The sequence below is a fragment of the Monodelphis domestica genome, chromosome 1 (genome assembly GCF_027887165.1).
Source record: "Monodelphis domestica isolate mMonDom1 chromosome 1, mMonDom1.pri, whole genome shotgun sequence".
Classification (NCBI taxonomy): Eukaryota; Metazoa; Chordata; class Mammalia; order Didelphimorphia; family Didelphidae; genus Monodelphis; species Monodelphis domestica.
In genome coordinates this window covers 600,375,338-600,397,607 of record NC_077227.1, presented here as the reverse complement: position 1 = coordinate 600,397,607, position 22,270 = coordinate 600,375,338, and the positions used below count along the sequence as shown (strand labels likewise).

Here is a 22,270-nt window from a genome sequence, read left to right as displayed (position 1 = left end):
CCTGCCAGCAAGGGAACAACTTGTCCACTGGCTATTCCACACCTAGAAGTGGATTTGGATTGAGATTTTGCAAAGGGAGAAAAGGATTTTCAGAGCCAGGATTTCCTATCCTTTAGGGGAGATGTTTTATAGGAGTTACTTTAAGTCCATTCTCCCTAAAGATAGAGGGACTGTACAGATGAGAGTGTGTTCCCAAATGTAAGTTTGTTGTAGTTTCATCGTAGCTATACTTTCTCAGTTAGTATCCCTTTGTAAAAACTAAACAATGGTGATTAATATTGGGAAGTTGTTTGCTGGTCATTTGGCACTGGGTTGCACACAGACAGGGGCTTATAACAAACAGTATTAAAAACTATCTTCCATCTCCTCAGGGTTACCTAACTTAGAGTTAAAAGCCATGTTCCAAGGAGCCAAGCTGGTAAGATTAAGAGTTGTGATTGAAGTCCATAGCCTGCACTATATATGTGAGAGAAGACAAAGATTTGGTTATTAACCACAGCATAAGGAGAGAGAGGCCTTTCAGAGATGCTGCTGATAAACCAAGAACGGAGAAGTCAAAGACTTCAGAGAAGTGTTAAAAGAGAGGTTGTAACATACTCTTTTCTGCCCTATTCCTTATTGCCAGACAGATTTGGTAGTCCACACTGGTTAAGGTCTTCTCTACCACCACTTCTTGTGAAGAGGAAGAATAAAAGATGAAAACATTCCATTGAGATCAACTCATGGGGTATATGCCTAGCAGTAGGTCAAACAGTATGTACTTTTTGGACACTTTCCCCCAAGTTGTTACCTTCTATTACTTAAGCTTCTTGAAACTAGGGGGGATTTCAATTTTTTTGTTTTTGTTTTTTTGCCTTTTTATCCCCCATTCTTGGTCTTGGTAGGTGCTTCATAAATGTTGAAGCGAAAGGATTATTGTCTCCATTTTTCACGTGAAGTAACTGGAGCTGGGAGAAGTTAAGGGATTTGCTCCAGATTAATTAGTTGCTAAGTGGCTTAGCTGGAGAAATACACTCAGGTAAGGAGAATATTTAAGGATCCATTTTTGCCAGGGCCACCCCTCCCCAGGAGCCACGACAGACGATATGCGCGTGCGGAGTGCGGGGGCGGTGGTTTTCATGGTAACTGGGACCCACCTTTCGTCCCCGCCCCTTTTGGGGTTTTTGTAAGGTCGAAGCTGCGGTGGGACAGCTCTTCTGATTGAAGCAAAGCCCAAAGTTGAGAATGGGTCCCGGAGCCGAGATCAGCAGGGGATGTAAAAGCGTAAGGATCAGCCTGCAGCAGACCCCACGCTAAAGAAGCGACAGGGAAGGAATGCAATCTTTCCCTACCTAGCGCCGTAGGGGCTCTGTGGGCGATGGGAGGGAGGAGCCGGAAGTAAACCAACCTGAAAGATTCTGGGAATTGTAGTTTGAGTAGTAAGGTGGGGCAGTCGGTCCTAAGAGCTAAGGGCAATTCCGTTTCCGGTCGCACGTAGGTCCTTTTGTTAGTCTGGTCCGGCTCCCGCGTGGGAGGTGAGTTAAGGCTGGTTTGTGTGTATGTGGGTATGTATCCTCGAGTTGGAGGAGCGGTTCAGACACTGGAGGAAGAAGCTCCCTGTTCTCGTTCTTGCGGGCGAACCTGACCTTAATCTTTGGGGCCTTGGCGGGAGCCTTTGGACTCTTGAGTTCGCATTTGGGGGAGGGGCTGGCTGAGGGGAGGACATGCGCATGCGCCATGCCGCCTTTTCGCTCCAGGGATGTGCTCGCGCATGTGTTGTGTGTACATTTCGGGGCCAAACTGTTTATGTATTTTGGTGTGTGACTGTTTTGAGTGTGTTTTTGAGTTAGCAAGCTGGCCAGCCATTCTTGACACCAAATCAGGGGATTTAATGACAAAGGAGTAAAGGGAAAGAGTAATGAATTTAGAATCACCTAGATTGGGTCAGTCAAGTGATGTATCCAGAGTCTGGAGGACCCGAATTCAAATCCAACCTCAGATACATGCTACCTCTGTGACCCTGGGCAAGTCACTTCACCCGTGTTTGCCTTAATTTCCTTATCTGTAAGATGAGGATCATCATAATAGCATCTACCTTCCAGAGTTGTTATGAGGATCAAATAAGATACTAATTGTAAAACATATACATTAGCACATAGTAAGCCCTAAATAACTTTATTATTATTATTATTAAGACATGTATTCAAATCCTACCCCTTTGTGACGTTGGGCAAGTCGCTAGATCTCTCTGGTCCCCGGTTTTCTTGTTTATGAAGTAAGGGATTTAGCCTGAACTGCTTTCGAGGTCCCTTCCAGCCCTAGATCTAGGATCCTATGATGGCTTGTCAAAAGAAGAATGACAGTTTGCATGTCTTGGTGTGTATGTGTTTGTGTACCTATGTCACAGGAAAGTGCTATATAGTAATGTTATCTACCATTTGGTAGAACCTTAAGGGTTGGAAAAGTAACTATGTTATTTCTTTTAATGCTTACACAATTACTAGGTAAGTAGGTGCTTTTATAATCCCCAATTTACAAATGAGGACACATTCTTGTAAATTTGCCTATGCTAGGTCACAATTATGTTTCAGGAATTTTCTGGGTTGTTACAAGTCAGTATGGTTATTGACAGACACTGCATTTCATCCACTCGAGTATGACATATATCAGTAGGTGATGGCCATGTGTCTCAACTCCATAGAATCACACACATATGAAAGGAAAAAGTACATTTTTAGTAAAAGAAAAAAGATACTTAGTCTGTTACTTTAGCATAGCCATTTACCCCAGATTGTAAAGGACAATCTTCTTTATTTGCCAGTTAATTAGCATTTGTAAAGCTTTTACTATATGCCTTATTAGATAGAAGAATGAGAAGTGAATGAGTTCCTGAACTGTAAGAAATTGTGGGAAGGGAGGTACTAAAGAAGACAGTGGCACAAAATGGAGTCAGTCATGTTCATCCCAAAATTCACTTTTGACATTAGTTTATATGAGGTAGGATTCAAACTCATGTGTTCTTGATTTCATGTCGAGTATGAGTTAATATTACTTATATTAAGTGTGGTTTTGGATCAGTTCTTTGTGCTTGTTTGATTCTCAGTTGCTTGATGCTCACTTTGCCATTTCTGTGTTCCAGGTTCTCTGGTCTACCTCTAAAAGAATCTTGGATAAGACTGGTGGATCTCTTTGGTTAAATACATCCTGTCATGGACTGTTCTCTAAATCTTTCTGATAGCTCTTGGTAGAAACCAGGGGGACCAGGCCAGGTATTTCACAAGGTTGGTTAACTGCTGGAAAGAAATGTGAATATCAGGGGAAAAGAGCTTAACTGAAGAAAATTTCTCCTGAAACTACCCAAATCCCCATTCCACATGGACAAATCGATTACTTGAGAATGAAAGTAGAAGATATCTTGCAAGTTAAAATTCATCATTGGAAGCAGACAAATCTGACTCCAAGGGAACTTCTGGGGAAGAGATTGGAAACATAGGAAGTTGGAGCTTTTGGCACTAGAGAAATTTCTCTTTATTGTACTTGGGAGCTCAGGACTTGAGTGAAATTAAACATACTAAGTCTGCAAGGAAGGAGTGACCATGGAAAAGTTACCCCAAACAGTTGAAGAGAGAGGTAAGGATTAAAAGAAGGATGGCACCAAATAGAGCAGGTGTTAATTTCCCAAGGGTAGGGAAAGTAGAAAACGCTTCAGGGAGGTTACTGACTATGGTAAAAATAGAAATAAGAAACTTGTTAAGTAAAGTGTTAGGGTTTTCAAGTGGCTTTTGCTTTTCCAGTTTAGTTCTTACCTTCTTTTATTTACATGTATCATGTTGTACACTCCTAAGTGCCAGGGAAAAGATCATTCTCCATTGGGTTGCGAATGTGGTAGGGTTTAGAAGTTATGGATAACTCAAACATTCTATTCCTTTCTAAGCTTTTTAACCTAAGAATTGGGGAATGGCTCTTTTTTTCTCCTAGTATAAAATACAAAGTCCTCAGCTTGGTCATTGTGCATCTAGCCTCTATTTTCCAAACATATTACACATTAGTTCCCTTTATACTTGCCACATAAAGACCAAACTGTCATATTTGGTATCCCCAGAATTTGGCATTCTGTATCACGCTTACACCATTGTACATGTTGTTTCCCATGCCTAGAATGCCTTTTTTTTTAAGCATTTAACAAAAAGAAATTTATTTCATAATAGCATGAAGAGGATGCTAAAGCAAATATACAGGATTGCTTTAGTTGAACACTGCTCTCCTACCTCCATGTTTGCAGTGGAAATATGACAGTCAGAAGTACATGTCAAGCCTGAGGGAGTTAACTCCTATTTAGTTGATCAGGAAGCTAGTTTAACATTTTGAACTTTAGCTTCTAGACTAATTAAATCTCAAGTATGGTTTCACCTAAAAGATTCTCTCAGTAGTATGCTTAGAATGCCATTTCTTCCCAAAGCTGAGGCCATATTTTCTCCTTATTGTGCCTACTTTGAGAAGGTTTGACTGAGGCCACACAGAACACTAGCATGAAGGTGGGCATTGAGAAATTACCTAGGACTCCCCCCATCAATGGTTTCTCTTCTAATTCACTGATATTTTCTCTGTTTTAACTCATTGCTCAATGGCTAACACACTCTTATTTCTTTATGTATTCTTCCCATCACAGTGGTACAGAACTCCTTATTACTAACTCTTCCTCTTAACTGCTCTCACCTTCAACCTCAGTTGTTCACTTTCTTAGTGCAGTCCACTTAAGCCTTTCTCTTTTCCCCTCACTGTTCCGCTCCTGAACAGCCTGTCCCTTCTGCTATGCCCTCTGGAAAGTCACAAACTTTAATTTCAACTTAAATCCTCTTTTCTCATTCTTTCCATCTTCTATAAGTCATCAGGCTTCCTTTTGATAACTCTGCTCCCCTTGTCACTTTGGTTATACTTTGAGTTCCCCAATTCATTGATTTTGGCAGAGGAGTTGCTTATTACTTTCCTTTACCACATCTAGTCTTTCCCTCTGGTATCCTCATTTAGCCATCTTTTCTCTGATGAATTTACATTATCCAAATTTAGCATACAATCTGGATTCTGGTGGTGATTATCTATGGATCCCTTAGGACATTCTTCTTCAAAATTCATTGAGTTTGTGCCTGACTCACAATCTCTTTCTACACTCTAATGCTTGTCTTTCTGTTAGGGGACTTTTACATACTTATTCTCTCAAACACCTTGATTTTCTAGTTTCTTAATTTACTGAATTTCTGTGATTTACTTTTTCATTTTTGCTATGTAGGTAGTAGTCATGATCTTAACATCATCCACAAATCATCTTCTATATTCATGAACACTGAAATTCTTGTGTCTTTATCAGGCCTTGTGTATCGTCCCATATTTCCCTGTGCCTTACAACCCTTGACTTTGTTCTTTGTCCTTACTGTAACCACCAGTTCTTCCATCCCTCAGTTCTTTCCCAGGCCCTCCCCTGTATCCTGGCTATTTTCTGCTCCCCTCCCCATCTTCACACCTTAACGAATCATTTGAACTCTACAGAACCCTCTACTCTCAAATGTATTCTAGGAAATTCTTTTTTTTTTTTTTTAATCCTAACCTTATCCTAGATTGATACTAAATATCAGTTCTAAGGAAGAAAAGTGATATGCTAGAAAAAAAAGAGTGATATACTGGGAAAGTGTATGTGGAGCTAGTTGGTTGTAGTTTTGTTTTCAGTCATGTCCAACTCTTTGTGATCCCATTTGAGCTTTTCTTGACAGAGATTCTGACAGAGTAGTTTGCCAATTTCTTCTCTGGCTCATTCACTGAAGTATCTATTCCAAAACTGCCCAGGGTACGTCTTCCTCTAGTTTCTCAACTGAGGACATTGCTTTATACTTCATTAAAAAAACTGAGGCCCTTTGACAAGAGCTCCCTCTTTTCAAATCTCACATCCTTACATTTTTTCTTGCTATCTTTTTTACTCCATTCTCTAGAGAAGAAGTTTGCTCTTATTATTGTCAAAGGCATCTCCTTTACATATACCCTGATTCTTTCCTCTTTCACTTTCTCTAGCAGTTTGTCTGCCCCCATTATCATACAGAATCCATGAATTTGAGAATTAGAAGGGACTTTAGTGGCTGTTATCCTAACTTGTGTGCAAAAGAAATTCTCACTATTACATTTTCAAGGGGTTGTTCAGCTTCTTTCTAACCTTTAGTCTCTTTCCATTTTCTATCTTATCTTCAGTGACTCCTTTCTTGATAATTACAAACATCCTTATGTGTTCTCCATCCAACGCTGCTAGTTATCCTCTATCTCCCCTTCTCAGCTAAACTCTGAAAAAGATAGCTATAATATGCTGAACCTCCTCTTCCTCTCACCTATCTTGTAAACCTCTGCAGTATAGCTTCTAACCACTACTCTTTCCAGAGTTACCAATAACCTCTTAGTTGCTGAATCTAATAGTTTTTTCCTAATCTTCATCCTTGAACTTTTAGCACAATTTGATACAATTGTTCACCTTTTCCTCGATAGTCTCTAAGTTTTTGAACTCCTATTGGTACTTCTCTTCTTCCCTGATTACCACCTCTTAGTCTTTTTTACTGGTTTTTCAACCATGGCACATCTACTTATTGTGGGTCTTACCCTAGGTTCTACCCTGGGCCCTCTTTTTTCCCTTTGCTGTCTCACTTGGTGATCTCGTCAGGTCCCAGGGGTTTAATGATCATCTTTATGTAGATGGATGCCAGCTCTGTATATCCAGCCCTATTCTCCTGAGACCTAGTCCCATATCACCAACTACCATTTAGATAACTCAAACTGGATGTCTCATAGGCATCTTAAACCCCACGTATTCAAAATCAAACCTTCCCCTCTAGAAATTCCCTCTTATTCTAGGGCTGCCATTATCCTTCCAGTCACCCAGATTTGCAATTTCGATGTCTTCCTCAATGTCTCACTCTCCTCACATTTAAATCCATTGCCAGATATTTTTGTTAATACCTTCATAACATCTCATATCATTGTTTCCTTTTCTCCACTCACTTAGCTACCACCCTAGTTCATTTTCTTTCAATTACACATAGAAACAATGTTTGACAGTTGTTTTCTGACATTTTATGATATAGATTCCCCATCCTCTTACGCCTAAGGTGGTAAATACTCTGATCTAGGTCATACCAGTGCTTTCATGCATTACATGTTTCCATATTCCCCATGCTGTGACACATATCACATGTACAATAAAAATTGCATGAAGGAAGTAAAGGAAGATGGCATGCTTTGATCCTCAGTCACACGCTACAGTTCCTTCTTTGGTTGTGGTTAGCATTTTCTTTATGAATCCCTTGTGGCTATCTTGGAGACTTGCTTTGCTGGTAATGGTTTAGTCTTTCACAGTTGATCATCGTATAAGAGTTCTGTTACTGTTTACAGCATTCTTTTGGTTCTGTTCACTTCACTTACATCAATTTACCCTAGTTCTTAAAGTTTTAAGCCTGACCATGCTTACCCTTCCTTGCCCCTTTCAACAAACTCCAGTGGTTCTCTATTATCTTTGGAATCAAATAGAAAGTTATTTGGTGTTTAAAGCTTTTCACAACCTGATCCCTTCTTACCTTTCTAGTCTTGTTACATTGTCCTCCCCTCTCCATGCACTAAAATTTGCTATTTGCTGCTCCCATCTCCTGTCTTGCTGTCTGTACAATTGAATATCCCCTATGCTTGTAATGTTTTTTTTCCTTTCCTCATCTCTGCCTCATAGGATCCTTGGCTTCCTTCAAGACTACTCAAATGCCACCTTCTGCAGTAGGCCTTTTTCAGTCTCCTCAGCTGCCAGAGCCTCTTCTTTGAGATTACCTTCCATCTGTTCTGTATGTATTTTTTTTACATGTTGCACACCTATTGGAATGTAAGCTGCTTTCTTTGTACCTCCAGCTCTTAGCACAGGGATTATTGACTGACTCTTCCCTCTTAGAATTCTTTGCTTCCTTTAAGATTCAGTTCATGTATTTCATCCCTATGGAAAATCTTTTTAAAATCTTAGAATTTTATTGTTGAAAGGGAAGTTAGTAGACATCTAGTCCAACCATACCAATATTGTACCTGAAATAATCATTTAGCCTCTGCTTGAAGACCTCCAATGAAGGTGGAACCTCGTTAACTCCTATAGCAGCCCATTTCTTATTTCCCTAGATTCTGATGTTCTCCCCTCAGATTATCTTGAATTTACTCATCTGCATACATATTGAATCCTTCAGTGGAATATAACCAGCCTGAGAGTGGCATTCATATTTGGTACTCATTCTTAGGACTGTTTGTTTGCATAGTGTAGGTTTTTAATAAATGTTTGTTGAATTAAGCTTTCACTTGTCAAATTACTTTTGTATTTATTCTTACATTGTCCTTATAGAAATTCATTGAGGCATATTGGATATATATCATTTCCATTTCACATGGAAATCTTTTTGAAAGAGATTTGACATTGCTTAAGATACCACAGAGCATACCTTTGAATAGTAGCTATACTGCTCCTAGGCTTTTACCCCATAGAGATCAAAGAAAAGAGGAAGAGGACCCTATGCACAAAAATATATAGGGCAGTTTTGTTTTTGTTTTTTAAGCTTAGAACTGGGAACTATGGGCTTGTCCATTATTTCAGAAATTACTAAATAGATTATGGTATATGAATTAATGAAATATGTCAAGAAATGATGAAAGGGACTATTTCAAAGAAACCCAGGAAGACTTACATGAATTGATTCAGCTAAGAGCAGGATCAGGAAAACAATTTTAACAACATAGTTATAAATAACAAATAAAATATAGCTTTGAAAAACATGGTAACTTTGATCAATGCAGTGACTAGTTCTAGAGGAGTTACAATAAAGTATGCTACCTACTTACTGATACAAATGGTGGACTAAAGATGCAAAATAAGAAATAGATTTTCAGACACAACTATTTCAAATATATGAATTTGTTTTTTTTTTTTAAACCCTTACCTTCCATCTTAGAGTCAATACTGTGTATTGGCTCCAAGGCAGAAGAGTGGTAAGGGGCCAGGCAATGGAGGTCAAGTGACTTGCCCAGGGTCACACAGCTAGGAAGTGGCTGACACCGGATTTGAACCTAGGACCTCCCGTCTCTAGGCCTGGTTCTCAATCCACTGAGCTACCCAGCTGCCCCCTGAATTTGTTTTGCTTGACTACAGATTTATTGAAATGGCTTTCCTCCCTCCCCAATTTAGGTATATATGGGATGGTGTAGGTAGGGTAGTGAGAAAGAAAAGTGGGTTGTTGAAGCATTTAGCTAGTCACAGAAGAAAACAGAAAGACTGGAAAGAATCACAGACAAATAAGAGTAGCTTCCAAAATTACATGTTAATTTTATCATATATTTGAGAAGAAAAGCAAGCCATACATAATCATGTAGTTTCTAATGCAGTTTTTTTTTTTACTATGTATAGTGGGAAATACTAGTTTTATTTTGTGTTTTAACTTCAGAATTAAAAAAAAAGCTTAATAAAAAGATTCCATCTTTTGGTAATGACATAGTCTAGGCTGGAATTCATGGCTTTTCAACTCCTTTTGTAGAAAGAAGACATTTCTATAATGTGTCCTATCTAGAAAGGCACTTTATTGACAGAATTCCACAAATGGATTCTTTAAGCCAAAGAAGAGCATAAGAATTTTTTTTGTTCCTTAAATGACAGAGTTGAAAGACAGAGTCAGATGCTGTGCTGCATATGACATAGCAAATAGGAGATAGGATTATAAGTTTACAACATAGGCTCCGAGTTCCATTCTAGAACTGTATTGCCTTTTTTTTTTTTAACCTTAGGGCTAGGCACCTGGGGTAAATTGACTTGCCCAGGGTCACACAGAAAGTGACTGAGGTCAAATGTGAACTCAATACCTCCCATCTCTAGGCCTGGCTCTCAATCCCCTGAGCCATCTAGCTGCCTCCTATATTAAATAAAAAGTTGTTGATGATTTTTATTATATTACAGTTGTTTCTAGATAGAGCCTCTTCAACTCCACATCTATAGCTTTTGAATCCAACCCTTTCTTATAACAAAGAAAACCAGTTAAGGCAAAACAGCAGATACCATGACCTTGTCTAAAAATGTGTGGTTCAGCAGAAAGGGAACTGCTTTAAGTCAGAGGATCTAGATTCAAAAAGTAGTAATGCTTGCTACTTCTGTGACTTGGGGCAAGTCATGAATTCTTTGAGTCTTAATTTCCTCTGAGGAAGTTGGATTAAGATGGCTCCTGAGGGCCCTTCTAGTTCTAGAGCTGTGACCCTAAGAGAGAACAGAACATTCTGCCTCTGTGGTGTCTGCCTCCCAGCTGTGGAGGAGAAGTATATTTTATATGCTCTATTGGAACTAGATTGGTTATTATCATCATTTAGAGTTTGGTGTTCTTTTCATTTACATTATCATGTTGTAATCTATCTTGTTCTCTATGGTTCTCTTTTTTTTTTTTAACTCTGCTCTAAATTCAATTTACCATGACGGTAAAGAAAGCATGAGACCTAAATTACCTCAAGTCTGTGTTTATTGGCCCTCATTTGATTTCCTCATTGAGGAAATGATAGCATATGATTTAGCATTTTTTAAGATAACTCCTGTGTGTTGGGGAGATACAAAGACAAAAAAAACATGCTAAAACAATCAATCCTCAGGATACCTGGATTTTACTGGGGGATATAATAAATAAACATATGTAAGAAATAAAATTAGAACTCTGGTCCTTATTTTTCATAAAGTTTATTATTATTTACTTGGATAAGAAAAGGCAGAGAGATAGAAAGAGAAGCCTATTTTAGTGAGCCACGTAGGTGGTCTCAACATGGCTCCCTCAGCCACCTTCTTCTTGGCTTTGAATCTTTGCTTTTTTAACCTCCCCTTTCACATCTGGTTCAAGTTCAGGATCATATCTAGAATCAAGGTTGTAGGCTACAGTCCAGTGACCCATGCTCTGTGATGTAGATGACACAAACTCACACAGCAGTCTCACGTAGACTGACATAGTTGTATACTGGCCATGTTACTCAGAGTGGGGGAAGGGGAGAACTTTCCTCCCACACCCAAGTATTTATAAGATATAAATTTGAGGAGAGAAGTAGAGTATATTATTTCTCAAGACTTAATATAAGAGGTGGGTTTTGAACTGAGTATTGAAGCTAAATCTTCTGAGGAGGAAAATCATGGGCATGGGCATGGAGGTGGTAAATGGAATGTTGGATTCTGAAAACAGCAAGCAAGCCACTTTGATTGGAATATGGATTATAAGAAAGAAAGTAGTGATTTACAAAAAATCTGGAAGGGGAGTTAGGAGTCATATTATGAAGGGCTTTAAAGACCAAGCTGAAGAAATTGGTGTTCCAACCTAGAGGTAGTAGGGAACCATTGTTTTTTCTTCAGGAGAATGGTATGGTCAGACCTGTGCTTAAGGACTCTCTTTGGCCACTTATATGGAAGTTGGAACCACCTTAGGTGGGGAGACTAGTGAGAAGGCTATTTTGATAGTACATCAGAGATGACTCCTATTAGAAATAGGGAATTCCGAATTGGTCATCCTTGAAGCTACCAGGCAAGACTGATCTCTTTTAAAAGTTTTCTTCTTTTTTTTTCTTTAGCTTTGCCTTCTCAAGATTCTGCCCTTTCCCAGAAGAAGAACATAGGGGAGGATAGAATAACTGCTGTGGTCCTGACAACTAAGTCCCAGGTGACTTGTTATTTCTTTTCTTTGCTGAAATTTCTATCTGTTCAAAGATTGATTACATTTTCTTCCCTTGGCCTGGCACATCTCAAAGAACCCTATTCATGATAGAAAATGTTTTATACTTGAAGATAGTTGTGGCCTCTTAGTATTTTCCTAACCAACATTCATTCATTCATTCATTCATTCATTCATTCATTCATTCATTTCTCCATCCTTCTATGACTTCATGCCCTGTCCCAGTTGTAGTGCTGTCTCCCTTTTCATAATTTGAAACTTCTGTTTGCATCTTGCCTTTCACCATTTCCTTCATCCTCCCATTCTAAGTCCCCTAGTAGAATGTTACCTCCTTGAGGGTAGGGATGGTTTTGTTTAGTGTGTTAGACATTCATTAGCTTTTGAGTTGAACTGGATAAATCACATCGTATCATTCCTATATTTAACAAGTCTATTTAGATTATGAGAGAGAATGTGGTTTGGTGCGCTAAGAACCAGCATGGGAGTTAGGAAGGAGTGGGTTTTGTGTCAAGCCTCAGGAATGTAATGGCCATGTGGCAAGGCATTTAGCCTTTTAGTCATTTGAACAATTTTCTTAGAATTTCTGTATCATTGGAGGGAATTTCTATACTAAGAGATCCCTGTACCATTGAAATTACAGTTATAAATTCCCTGCCCCCATGGCTTGGGTAAAAATTAGAACATAAACTATGAAGATTTTATCCATGATTGCATGTTCAGAATATCATTTTCAGTAGGTATTTTCTCATCCATATGTAAAACAATGCTAGATGTTGAAAATATAAAAGATGTATGAATTGATACTAAGACAAAAAGTTGAGGCTTAAGGGTGTGTGGGGTGGGGGTTGTAATTTGCAGATCTAGTCATCTCAGTGACTGACTTGTGTGGTAAGGATAAAGACCTAGGGAGAAATGAGCTTATAAAACTACTGCTTACAAGAGATTGTTTTATATTGGATTCTGAATTTAATAATTTATAGTAAGAATAAAATTGGTCAGCACATAGATTGGAATGATAATGACACCTTGTCTTTGCTTCAGTGAATCAGTGACATTGATGTATATGTATATGCCCTCCTTCTGCCAATGCACACCTTAATCCAGGCTTTCCCATCCTGTGTGATTCTTGTTCGTGATTTTTGTTAAATCCTCCATAGAGGACTCGGCTAACATGCTTGAGGCCTTCTTCTAGGTCTGAGGCCTTCCAAGAGCACTGTATCATTCCCATATTTAACAAGTCTATTTAGATTATGGGTGGTGGAGTGGTTTGCCATTTTCTTCTCCAGCTCATTTTATAGTTAAGGGAATTGAGGCAAAAAGGGTTTTGCCCAGGGTCACATAACTAGAAAGTATCTGAGGTCAGATTTGAGCCCAGGAAGGAAGATGAGTCTTCCTGACTCCAGGTCTAGCACTCTACCCACTATGCTATCTAGCTGCCCTGATATTACAGTATACACAGGCAACAAAAAGGGGACCAAAAGAACAAAAACTGCCCAGCGTGAAGTTGTGGATTTTTCTTCTTTTTCCCCATCATGAGCTTTACTCTTAGGTCTCAATGTTACCTTTGCTTTTCTCAAACTATCATGTACCTGGAATGCTTTCTTCATAATACCTTCTGGCCAAATTCTGACCCTAACTCCTTAAAGTCTTCCTTTATTACCATTGTATTTAGAGGTCTTTAGAACCTCCAGAGCATTTTTGTCTGTTTTACACACAATTTGTCACTTGACTATATAGGCTGTCTTGCTCTGTTTCACATGCTTGTTTTTAGCCACAACAGAATTATATGTATCAAGGTTGGGGACCATGCTTCATACTTGTATCTATCAGAGAATCTTGTGTAGTACTAGGCATGTCAGAAATGGGCATTTAGACTTGGCATATGTAAAACTTATTAAGTATGATAAAGAGCAATTTTTATTTATCCTTTTTGTGACTTCTGGTGTTGCCAACTTCAGGAATGCACTTGATCTTTCAGAAATCATTGACATTTAAGGATATGGCTGTGGAATTTTCCCAAGAGGAATGGGAACAACTGGACCCTGCTCAAAGAAACCTGTATAGAGATGTAATGTTGGAGAGGTATAGAAACCTGGTCTTGTTGGGTAAGGACAATTTCTCCTTGTGAATTTGCTCACTGGGGTAGTCTCATTTCATAATAGTTGAGGGCTCCAGAACTGATTTGACATGGATAATTTTATTGTGCTACCCCTTGGGTTATTGTAGTCCTTGATTATACCTGAATAGGTTATGAAAGGTTTTCATCCCTTATAACTGGGAGGCTAAAGGGACCAGTTGCTTTCTGAGTACATAGCAACTCCCTTCCCTTCCTGGGTACAAAATCTTGAATACCATTTAGAAGTTCATCATGTTTTCCCTAGACTACTCCATCATGTTCTCTTTTTCCAGAAAAATAAATGACTATGTTATCCTCAGTATAAATATCCATTTCTTTTGTCATGAACAGGGCTTCCAATTTCTAAGCCTGATGTAATCTCCCAGTTGGAACGAGGAAAAGAACCATGGTTGTTGGAGAGAGAAGACTCAAAAGGTGGCTGCCTAGGTGAGTGTAAGAAATAAGTAGGAGAGAGTCACTGAAAATAATAGTCCATTTAGTTGGTGGGATTTTGAAATATAGTGACTTTGAAATATTTTGTGAGGAACTGTCATTAGATTCTTTTGTCTGTGGGGAAGAGTAAGTCCACATGGTATAGAGGTATAGATATACTTGGCTTTAGTTCAGAAATCTTTGCTTTTGCTTTGGGGATATTTGCATTCCCACCTGGCCCTTGGTTTTGGAGGAAATGGTGTTTTTAGCCTCTGAGTATCCTCATGCTTGTTTATTCTGGTTCACTTTCCTTCCTACTATCCAGTGAGTATCATTTTTTTTTACCATTATCCTCATGACAGATGACTCCTCATTGATTTTCAAACATGCATAGGCCTCCCTTTCTTAAAAACAACAAAATCTCTTTGCTTCATCCTAATTCCCTTTCTGGCTGCCATCAAATCTCTCTCTCTTTTTTTTTTTTTGCTTTTCCTGCCGAGCTCCTTAAACTTATAATTTATAACCTAATACTTCCTCTTGCTGGCCATTAAAGTCTGGCTTCCCAGACTAGTTTCATCCTCTTATTCCTCAAAGTTCTGTCATTAGCCTTTCATATATTCTTACTACTATGTGGTCTTGGGGATCTAATTTGTTTTCAGGACTTTAGCATTTGCTGGCACCTTTTGTAATAATCCTGTTGTGGTGTATGTAAGGCTTTAGATATAGTCATATTTAGTGGTGACCTTTTTGGGGTAGAATAGCAGGGTATAAGCAATAGTGTGTTATAGTAGATAGAGAACTGGCTTTAGAGTCAGAAAGACCTAGGTTCAAATTCTTCCTCAGACATAACTATGACTCAGGATAAGTCACTTAACTTTTCAGTGCCCCCAGGAAACTCTTAAAATAGGGGTTTTTATTCTGAGATTCACAGGGTCTCCCTTCCCCCAATCAAAGTTCAGGGAGGTCTTGAACTTGTTTGGGAAAAAAACCTCACATGTTTATTTTTATTAATCTCCAACTGAACTTTATAATTTCCTTCAATTATGAATATAGACCACAAAGCATTCTGAGAAGGGATCCCTAGGTTTCACCAGACTCTCAAAGGAGACCATGACACCAAAAAGGTGAAGATGATCAGTTCTAAGACTTTAAATGGGATATCAGGTGCTTGATGGGACTTGCTAATTGGGGCCTCCCAGTACAACACTGAGGCATTATTCCCATTTTTTAGATATGGAAACTGAGGCTCAGAGATAAATAACCTAGCCACATAGGATTTAAATGCCTGGCTCAACAAAGTCCAGTGTGATTTTAAAAATAATAATTTGTATCAAAAGGAAATCACTTTGAAGTACATGTAAGTAATCTAATCTACAAATTAACCAAAGAACCAGAAGACTTCCAATACAAGAACTATACTGGGTTATTCTTTCACTTCTCCTACCCATTGTTTTCTTCTTCTTGCTGATCTGAATGTTGATTTCAGCTTAGGTTTATTTGATAAGCCACATCCTGGTATTTAAATGTCTTATAATAGTACTTCGATGTGTGTAAGAACCGCTTTATTTTTTTCTAGGTGATTTGAATTCATCTGGTTTCAGTATTTTTAAGAACAGCCAACCTTGGCTCAGCCTCTTCTGTCTGGTTACCTATTTCTGTTTATAGTGAAAACATAATGACCCTTTGTCTACTCATGCTTTTCTGTTCAAATATTGAAATTATTCCCATGTGAATGACACCACAGCCTTGCTTTTAAAAAAGGAATCAGACTGTTTGACCAACCAATATGTATGTTTTATGCAAAGTTAGTGCATCACATAACAAATATAAGAAAATGCATTTCTTCATATTTCCTAGTTGTCATTCTCCAGCCTCATATTTCTACAAGTGAGTAACCTTAGTCATTTTATCCAAAACAACCTTTTTTTTCTTTCCTAAGTTTTACATTTAGGTCAGTGGTCACATTTATGACACCTTTCTTTTTTTACCCTCCAATCCACTCTACTGGGTTGCTTCTGGAGTTACTAATGACTCCCATATTGCCCAATCCGTTGGCATTTTCTTTTCTTAAAAACCTTTATGTTATACCTTAATATTAGTTCTAAGACAGAAAGGCAAAGGCTAGGCAGTTGGAGTTAAGTGATTTGCCCAGGGTCACATAGCTGGAAGTGTCTCAGGCCAAATTTGAACCCAGGTCCTTCTGATTAAAGGTCTGTAACTCTATCCACTCTACTACCTATCTACCCCTTTCAGCTGCTTTCTAATCCTTACCCTCCTCAAGATCTCTGCAACATCTGATACTGTTGACTACCCCTTTCTTTTTTGATACCCTTTCTATTCTTGGGGACCATGACTAGCTGGGTTTTTGTATTTCATAACCTCTTCCCACAATTTAATCATTGATTTATTCTAAGGTATTTTGTTTTTGACTTCCCCCCCCGCGCCCCCCTTGGTGACTTCTTCTATTTGCATAGTTTCAGTTATCTTCTCTCTGCATGGTTGAGAGGGTGCTAGACTGAGATGCAAAACACCTTGGATCCAATTTTTTACTCTTTCACCTATCAATTTTGGTGTCATTTTTGACAAGTTATATATTTCTTAGACCCTTGTTTTCATTGCTGCAAAAGGAAGGGATTGAATTAGATGATCTTGCAACATTCCTTCAAGCTGTAAAGTTCTATTAGAATGTGATAACCCCAAATTTATATCTTTGGATCTTAAAGTCCCATATGGCCAGCTGTCTGCTTGATGTCTCTGCTTAGATATCTTGTATGTACCTCGACCATGTGTCCAAACTTGATCTAGTCCTCTTTCCCCATCCCCAGATCTTTCCCTAACTTCTGTTTCTTTAGGGAGATAGAATTCTAGCCATCTGATTTGCTGGGTTCAAATCTGATCTCAGACACACCCTAGCTCTGTGACTCTGGGCAAATCACTTAAACCCAGTTACCTAGTCCTTACTGCTCTTCTGCCTTGGAACCATACATAATATTGATTCTAAAATGGAAGATAAAGGTTTAAAAAAAAGCCAAAAAGATCTGGGGAGTAACGGGCATGGCAGTTTTCTGTCTACTCTATCTGTACCTACACTTATAACCATTTTTTCTTTGCTAGTATCTTCAAACACTGCTCCCAGGAATGTAAGACTATATTAAAATATTGTCAAGTTCCTTTCAGTTTGGCATTGTTTTTAGTTTCATTATTCTTTTCTCACTAAAGTATTTTCCTTTTAACAGAGAATAAAGGGTACATTTACATTTTCCATTTCTTTCAGACTGGGGTATTAGACCTGAAACTGAGGAATTAATTCCAAGACAGGACATTGCTGAGGTCGAATCATCCCATGGAGTTTTAATGGAAAGACTCACAAGGGATTCTGTGTTGGAAGAAGCATGGCAATGTGAAGGACAGTTAGAAGGGCAACAGGGAAACCATGAGAAACATTTAAGCCAGGACACAGTCATTCACAAGAAAAGTCCTGGGGAGAGAAGCCATCAGTGTAATGAGTTTGGGAGAAACTTTGGCTTAAGGTCATTCATTGTTACACCACAGAAAGTTCCTTCAGGTGAGAGACTTCTTAAATGTGATACACTTGGAGAGAACTTAAAACAGAATTCAGAACTGATTAAAGATCCAAGAATTTGTACAGGTAAGAAGCCTTGGAAATGTAATGAGTGTGGGAAAGCCTTTAGTTACTGCTCAGCCTTTATCCTACATCAGAGAATTCATACTGGAGAAAAACCCTATGAATGTAATGAATGTGGAAAAGGTTTCAGCCAGAGCATACACCTTACCCTTCATCAGCGAATTCATACTGGAGAGAAACCCTATGAATGCAATGAATGTGGGAAAGCCTTCAGTCACCGATCAGCCCTTATTCGACATCACATAATTCATACTGGAGAGAAACCCTATGAATGTAATGAATGTGGGAAAGCCTTTAATCAAAGTTCATACCTTACTCAACATCAGAGAATTCATACTGGAGAGAAACCCTATGAATGTAATGAATGTGGGAAAGCTTTTAGTCAAAGCACATTTCTTACTCAACATCAGGTAATTCATACTGGAGAGAAGCCCTATAAATGTAATGAATGTGGGAAAGCCTTTAGTGACCGCTCAGGGCTCATTCAACATCAGAGGACTCATACTGGGGAGAAACCTTATGAATGTACTGAATGTGGGAAAGCCTTTGGTTACTGCTCTGCTCTTACTCAACACCAGAGGACTCATACTGGGGAGAAACCTTACAAATGTAATGACTGTGAGAAAGCTTTTAGTGACCGATCAGCTCTCATACGGCATCAGAGAACTCATACTGGAGAGAAACCCTATAAATGCAAGGAATGTGGGAAAGCCTTCAGCCAGAGTTCATCTCTTACAAAACATCAGAAAACTCATACTGGAGAGAAACCTTATAAGTGTAATGAATGTGACAAAGCCTTCAGCCAGAGCTCTTCCCTTTCTCAACATCGAAAAACTCATGCTGGCACTAAAGCCAGCAAATATGGAAAAGCCTTCAGTGAACACTCAGCTTTTACTCAACAAAAGAGAATACATACTGGATAGAGATTCCAGGAGCACAGTGAATTCAGCAGTTTTTTGAGGGTTTACTATGTGTACAGTACTGAGCTAAGTGCTGTGGATACTGCGAAGATTGTAAGACAGTGTTACAAAAAGACCATGTATACCAAAAAGTGTGCAGTCCTATATGGGTTCCTGATGGTGCGTGCGTTGAATATAAACACGGAGTCTTGAGTATCTTAAAATGTTTTAGTGAATGACAATGAGGGATTTCCTTGGCAAAATAATGATTGTCTTTATACCACTAATGTGGTATGAGCTATTGAATAAATGAGAAAGGGAAGAGGTGATCTTCAAAGGAATGAGATTTTCTAATCAGGGTTGATTATGCCAGAGTATGGAATACTTAAGTTTTTAGAACAACTGAAGGTGAAAGAATGCAAGAGGAGTTGGTCTAGAGGAGAACATTTGGAGAAACTACTGTCTAGAAAAGCCCTACCATTAAAAGGAGAGGCATGAGAAAAGAGAAAAAAACTGGGGTGGATAAAATTCAGGAAGGACTTACTGATATAGATAGGTCATTGAATGTCCAGAACCAAAAGAAAGGCTGTCCAAGACTCTCCTATGCAGAGTATTCAGAGCATTGGCTGCATTGATGAGACCTTTGGTTCCCACGATAGGTTCCACCTGGAAGCCCAAGTGTGATGGACCTGTAGCGAAACAAACGGACCCTGTGGCAATTTAGGGAAATTTAAGAATGCAGCCTAGGCTTACAGTTAAGAAGGATAGAATAGTAAAAGAACTGTAACCCAGTGTTTGGAGACCAGTAACAAGGATTTACAGACTGGAAAGGAAGGGAATGAAGGACAAGGACTTTTTGGGGGGATAATTTAAATGCTTCCTAGATGAGTAGTTTGAGAATATTTTTGTGATTTACCTCAGCTGTAAATGGTGGTATTGCAGAAGTTGCTGTAGTTTTGTTGTGTGTTGAACTAAAATACATGCTGGGCTACAGTGGACAGAGTAGAAAAAAGTACTCTCAGGGAAGAGAAAATAGGGAAAGACAGGTAACCATAGTTACCTTCTCCCTTTTTATTCCTTGGTGAGAGAATTTAAAAAAAAAAATTAAGGCCATTGGTGATAGGTAATCTGGCTGGGGAAGAAGTTATCTCTTTACATGGTCAGGGTATCCCATTGTTATACAAAGTCCCACAACATTTTGGTTGGGGTAATAAACCTTTATCCATAACAATCCTTATTCCTCATCAGAGAATTCTTCTTGGAAAGAAAACTGACTGTTTATTAGTTTTGGCTGAGCTCAAGCTCTTCAGGTGAAGCAGAAGGACCACCCTGAAAGTCCAGTGCACTCTAGATAGCATATATACCGCCAACTCTTATGGTAATCTGGTGTATGGATCAGAAATTTTTATTGGAGAAAATTAGAGGAGTCCTAATGTAATAATATTAGTTCACATAAAGTTCTCTAAGGTTTACAAAACACTTTATATACGTTTGATCTTCAAAATAATCTTATCAGTTAGGTGCAATTATTATCCCTTTTTTTAAATAGATGAATAGGCTGAGACTCAAATGCTAAGTTACTTGTCCAGATAATAAGTGTCTGAGGCAGGATTTGATCCTTCTGCCAATTTTCTGTCCATTGTGCCAAACTGCCTTTAAGATATTCTCCAGTTTATAATAGGAAGCTTGGAATAATATTTTGAGAGTGGGATATGGGTATATATATATACATATATATACATATACATACACATATACATTTTTTGTGTAGAGAAAAATTTGTAATGAAGAAGTAAAGAAGAATGTGGTTTACATAGAGGATTATTGACTCTAGTTTGTTTCAAATGTAATTCTAGGAAAACAATAACATCGTGGAGAAAAGAGCACTATTGGTTTTTTAATCTATTTAAAACAAAATGAAGAATTGGATTATAGTTGGAAGGGATCTTATAGATCATTGAGTCCTATGTTTTTTGTATTGCAAAAACAATAGCTGAAACTTTTAGCTATTTATGGTTCACACAGTGCTTTACAGATTCTTTGGACCTCTGAAATTTCTACAAGTAAGGAAGAAGTTAAGAGAACCAAAGTTCAGAAGCTTTAAACTTGGTTTAAATAGACCAATGGGAAGAGTAACTGTATTAAAAGCCAATGGTTTTCTAAATTCAGGGCTTACAGAATAAGCCCAAGGTAAGAGGTAAAAAAGAAAAAACTTTAAAACAACTATTCATGAGAGAGAGAATATAAATGAAAGTACTTCTGTTTGATAAGTTCAGAAACAGAAGGAGGAACTCAGAGTCTGGACAGGACATCTTCTCTCTCCAATGTCTTAATAAGGGCACGTGGTTTATAAAGGCCTCTAAGAAGTTTTGCACGTCCTGATGTGGCATAATATAGCATTAGCCAACTAGGACTAATTACTAAGGACAAACTTTGGATTATAGATCAGAGACAAGCTCTGGAACTTGGTAGGGTTATAAGCTTGGGGAATTTATAATAGTACGTGAGAATTTAATTCTAAATTAGAGTAAAAAAAAATAGGAAGCAGAACAACTTGAGATGAGATCCCAGAGCACAAAGACTTGAATTTGGTGCTCTGAGTTTTTAGAATTGTTTTTAAAAATCCTTCAGAAAAAGGTGATTGAAATTGTAGGTCACCACTTTTGGACTTGAGTAACAAAGAATGTAAAAAAAAAAATTTGGCTTGGATATGGAGTGAATATCATAATTTAAATGACTAGGTATGCCACCTAGTGGCAACTCATGCAAACTACTGTGTATAGATGGAATCTGAGGGAATATTTCCAAATAGAAAAATGAGAATCATGTCTTAGTCTGACATAGACTGGTCTAAACCCTGTCTGAGAACAATGTAATCCAGCTATATGACTGCTTCAGGCCATTTTGCAGTCTGTGATGAAATCTATCCAAGAACTGGAAACTTTTCTAAGGGGTAGAAAATGTGGGTTGTTTTTTAATCCCTGATGAAAGATGTAAATTACAATAAATTTAGTTCCTTTCCTTTGAGAAGGGGCTTCTATGTCTTTCTTGCTCTTTGTCTAGTGGAAAGAACATTGGCTTAAATCTTGACCCTTTTGTTTTACCTGTAAGACCTTATGTAAACAATCTGACAATATAAGTGAAATGGATGAATATTTACAAAAATATTAATTACTTAGATTAACAGAAGAGGATATTGAATATTTAAATAATCCTATCTTAGAAGAAGAAATGATCAATTCTAAATGAGTCTGAGAAAATTCCCCACGACCAGGTGGATTTGCAAGTGAATTTTACCAAATATTAATAATTAATTTCAATATGATATAAACAATTTGGGAAGATAGGCAAAAGTGTCCTACCAAATTCCTTTTATGACACATATGGTTCTGATACCTAAACCAGGAAGAAGAAAAAACAAAATTATTAATTTCCCTAATGAATATTGATGTAAAAATTTAAAATA

The 22,270-nt window shown here is 38.1% G+C and overlaps 1 protein-coding gene across 3 annotated transcripts; it reads left to right on the top strand.

The window, feature by feature from the left end:
- Window positions 1-1,169: 1,169 nt before the first annotated feature.
- Window positions 1,170-21,834, top strand: ZNF892 (zinc finger protein 892). 3 transcript variants are annotated; one of them, XM_056813744.1, is made up of 7 exons: window positions 1,171-1,514; window positions 3,119-3,609; window positions 7,730-7,838; window positions 11,611-11,699; window positions 13,690-13,816; window positions 14,179-14,274; window positions 17,534-21,834. In XM_056813744.1, exons 5-7 carry the CDS (start codon window positions 13,711-13,713, stop codon window positions 18,826-18,828), a joined length of 1,497 nt encoding a protein of 498 aa, XP_056669722.1. In that variant the 5' UTR covers window positions 1,171-1,514; window positions 3,119-3,609; window positions 7,730-7,838; window positions 11,611-11,699; window positions 13,690-13,710; the 3' UTR covers window positions 18,829-21,834. The 3 variants fall into 3 exon arrangements, with proteins under 3 accessions (XP_007476613.1, XP_056669723.1, XP_056669722.1); XM_007476551.3 differs by lacking the exon at window positions 7,730-7,838 and having other exon boundaries at window positions 1,170-1,514; XM_056813745.1 differs by lacking the exons at window positions 7,730-7,838; window positions 11,611-11,699 and having other exon boundaries at window positions 1,170-1,514.
- The last annotated feature ends 436 nt before the right edge of the window (window positions 21,835-22,270 follow it).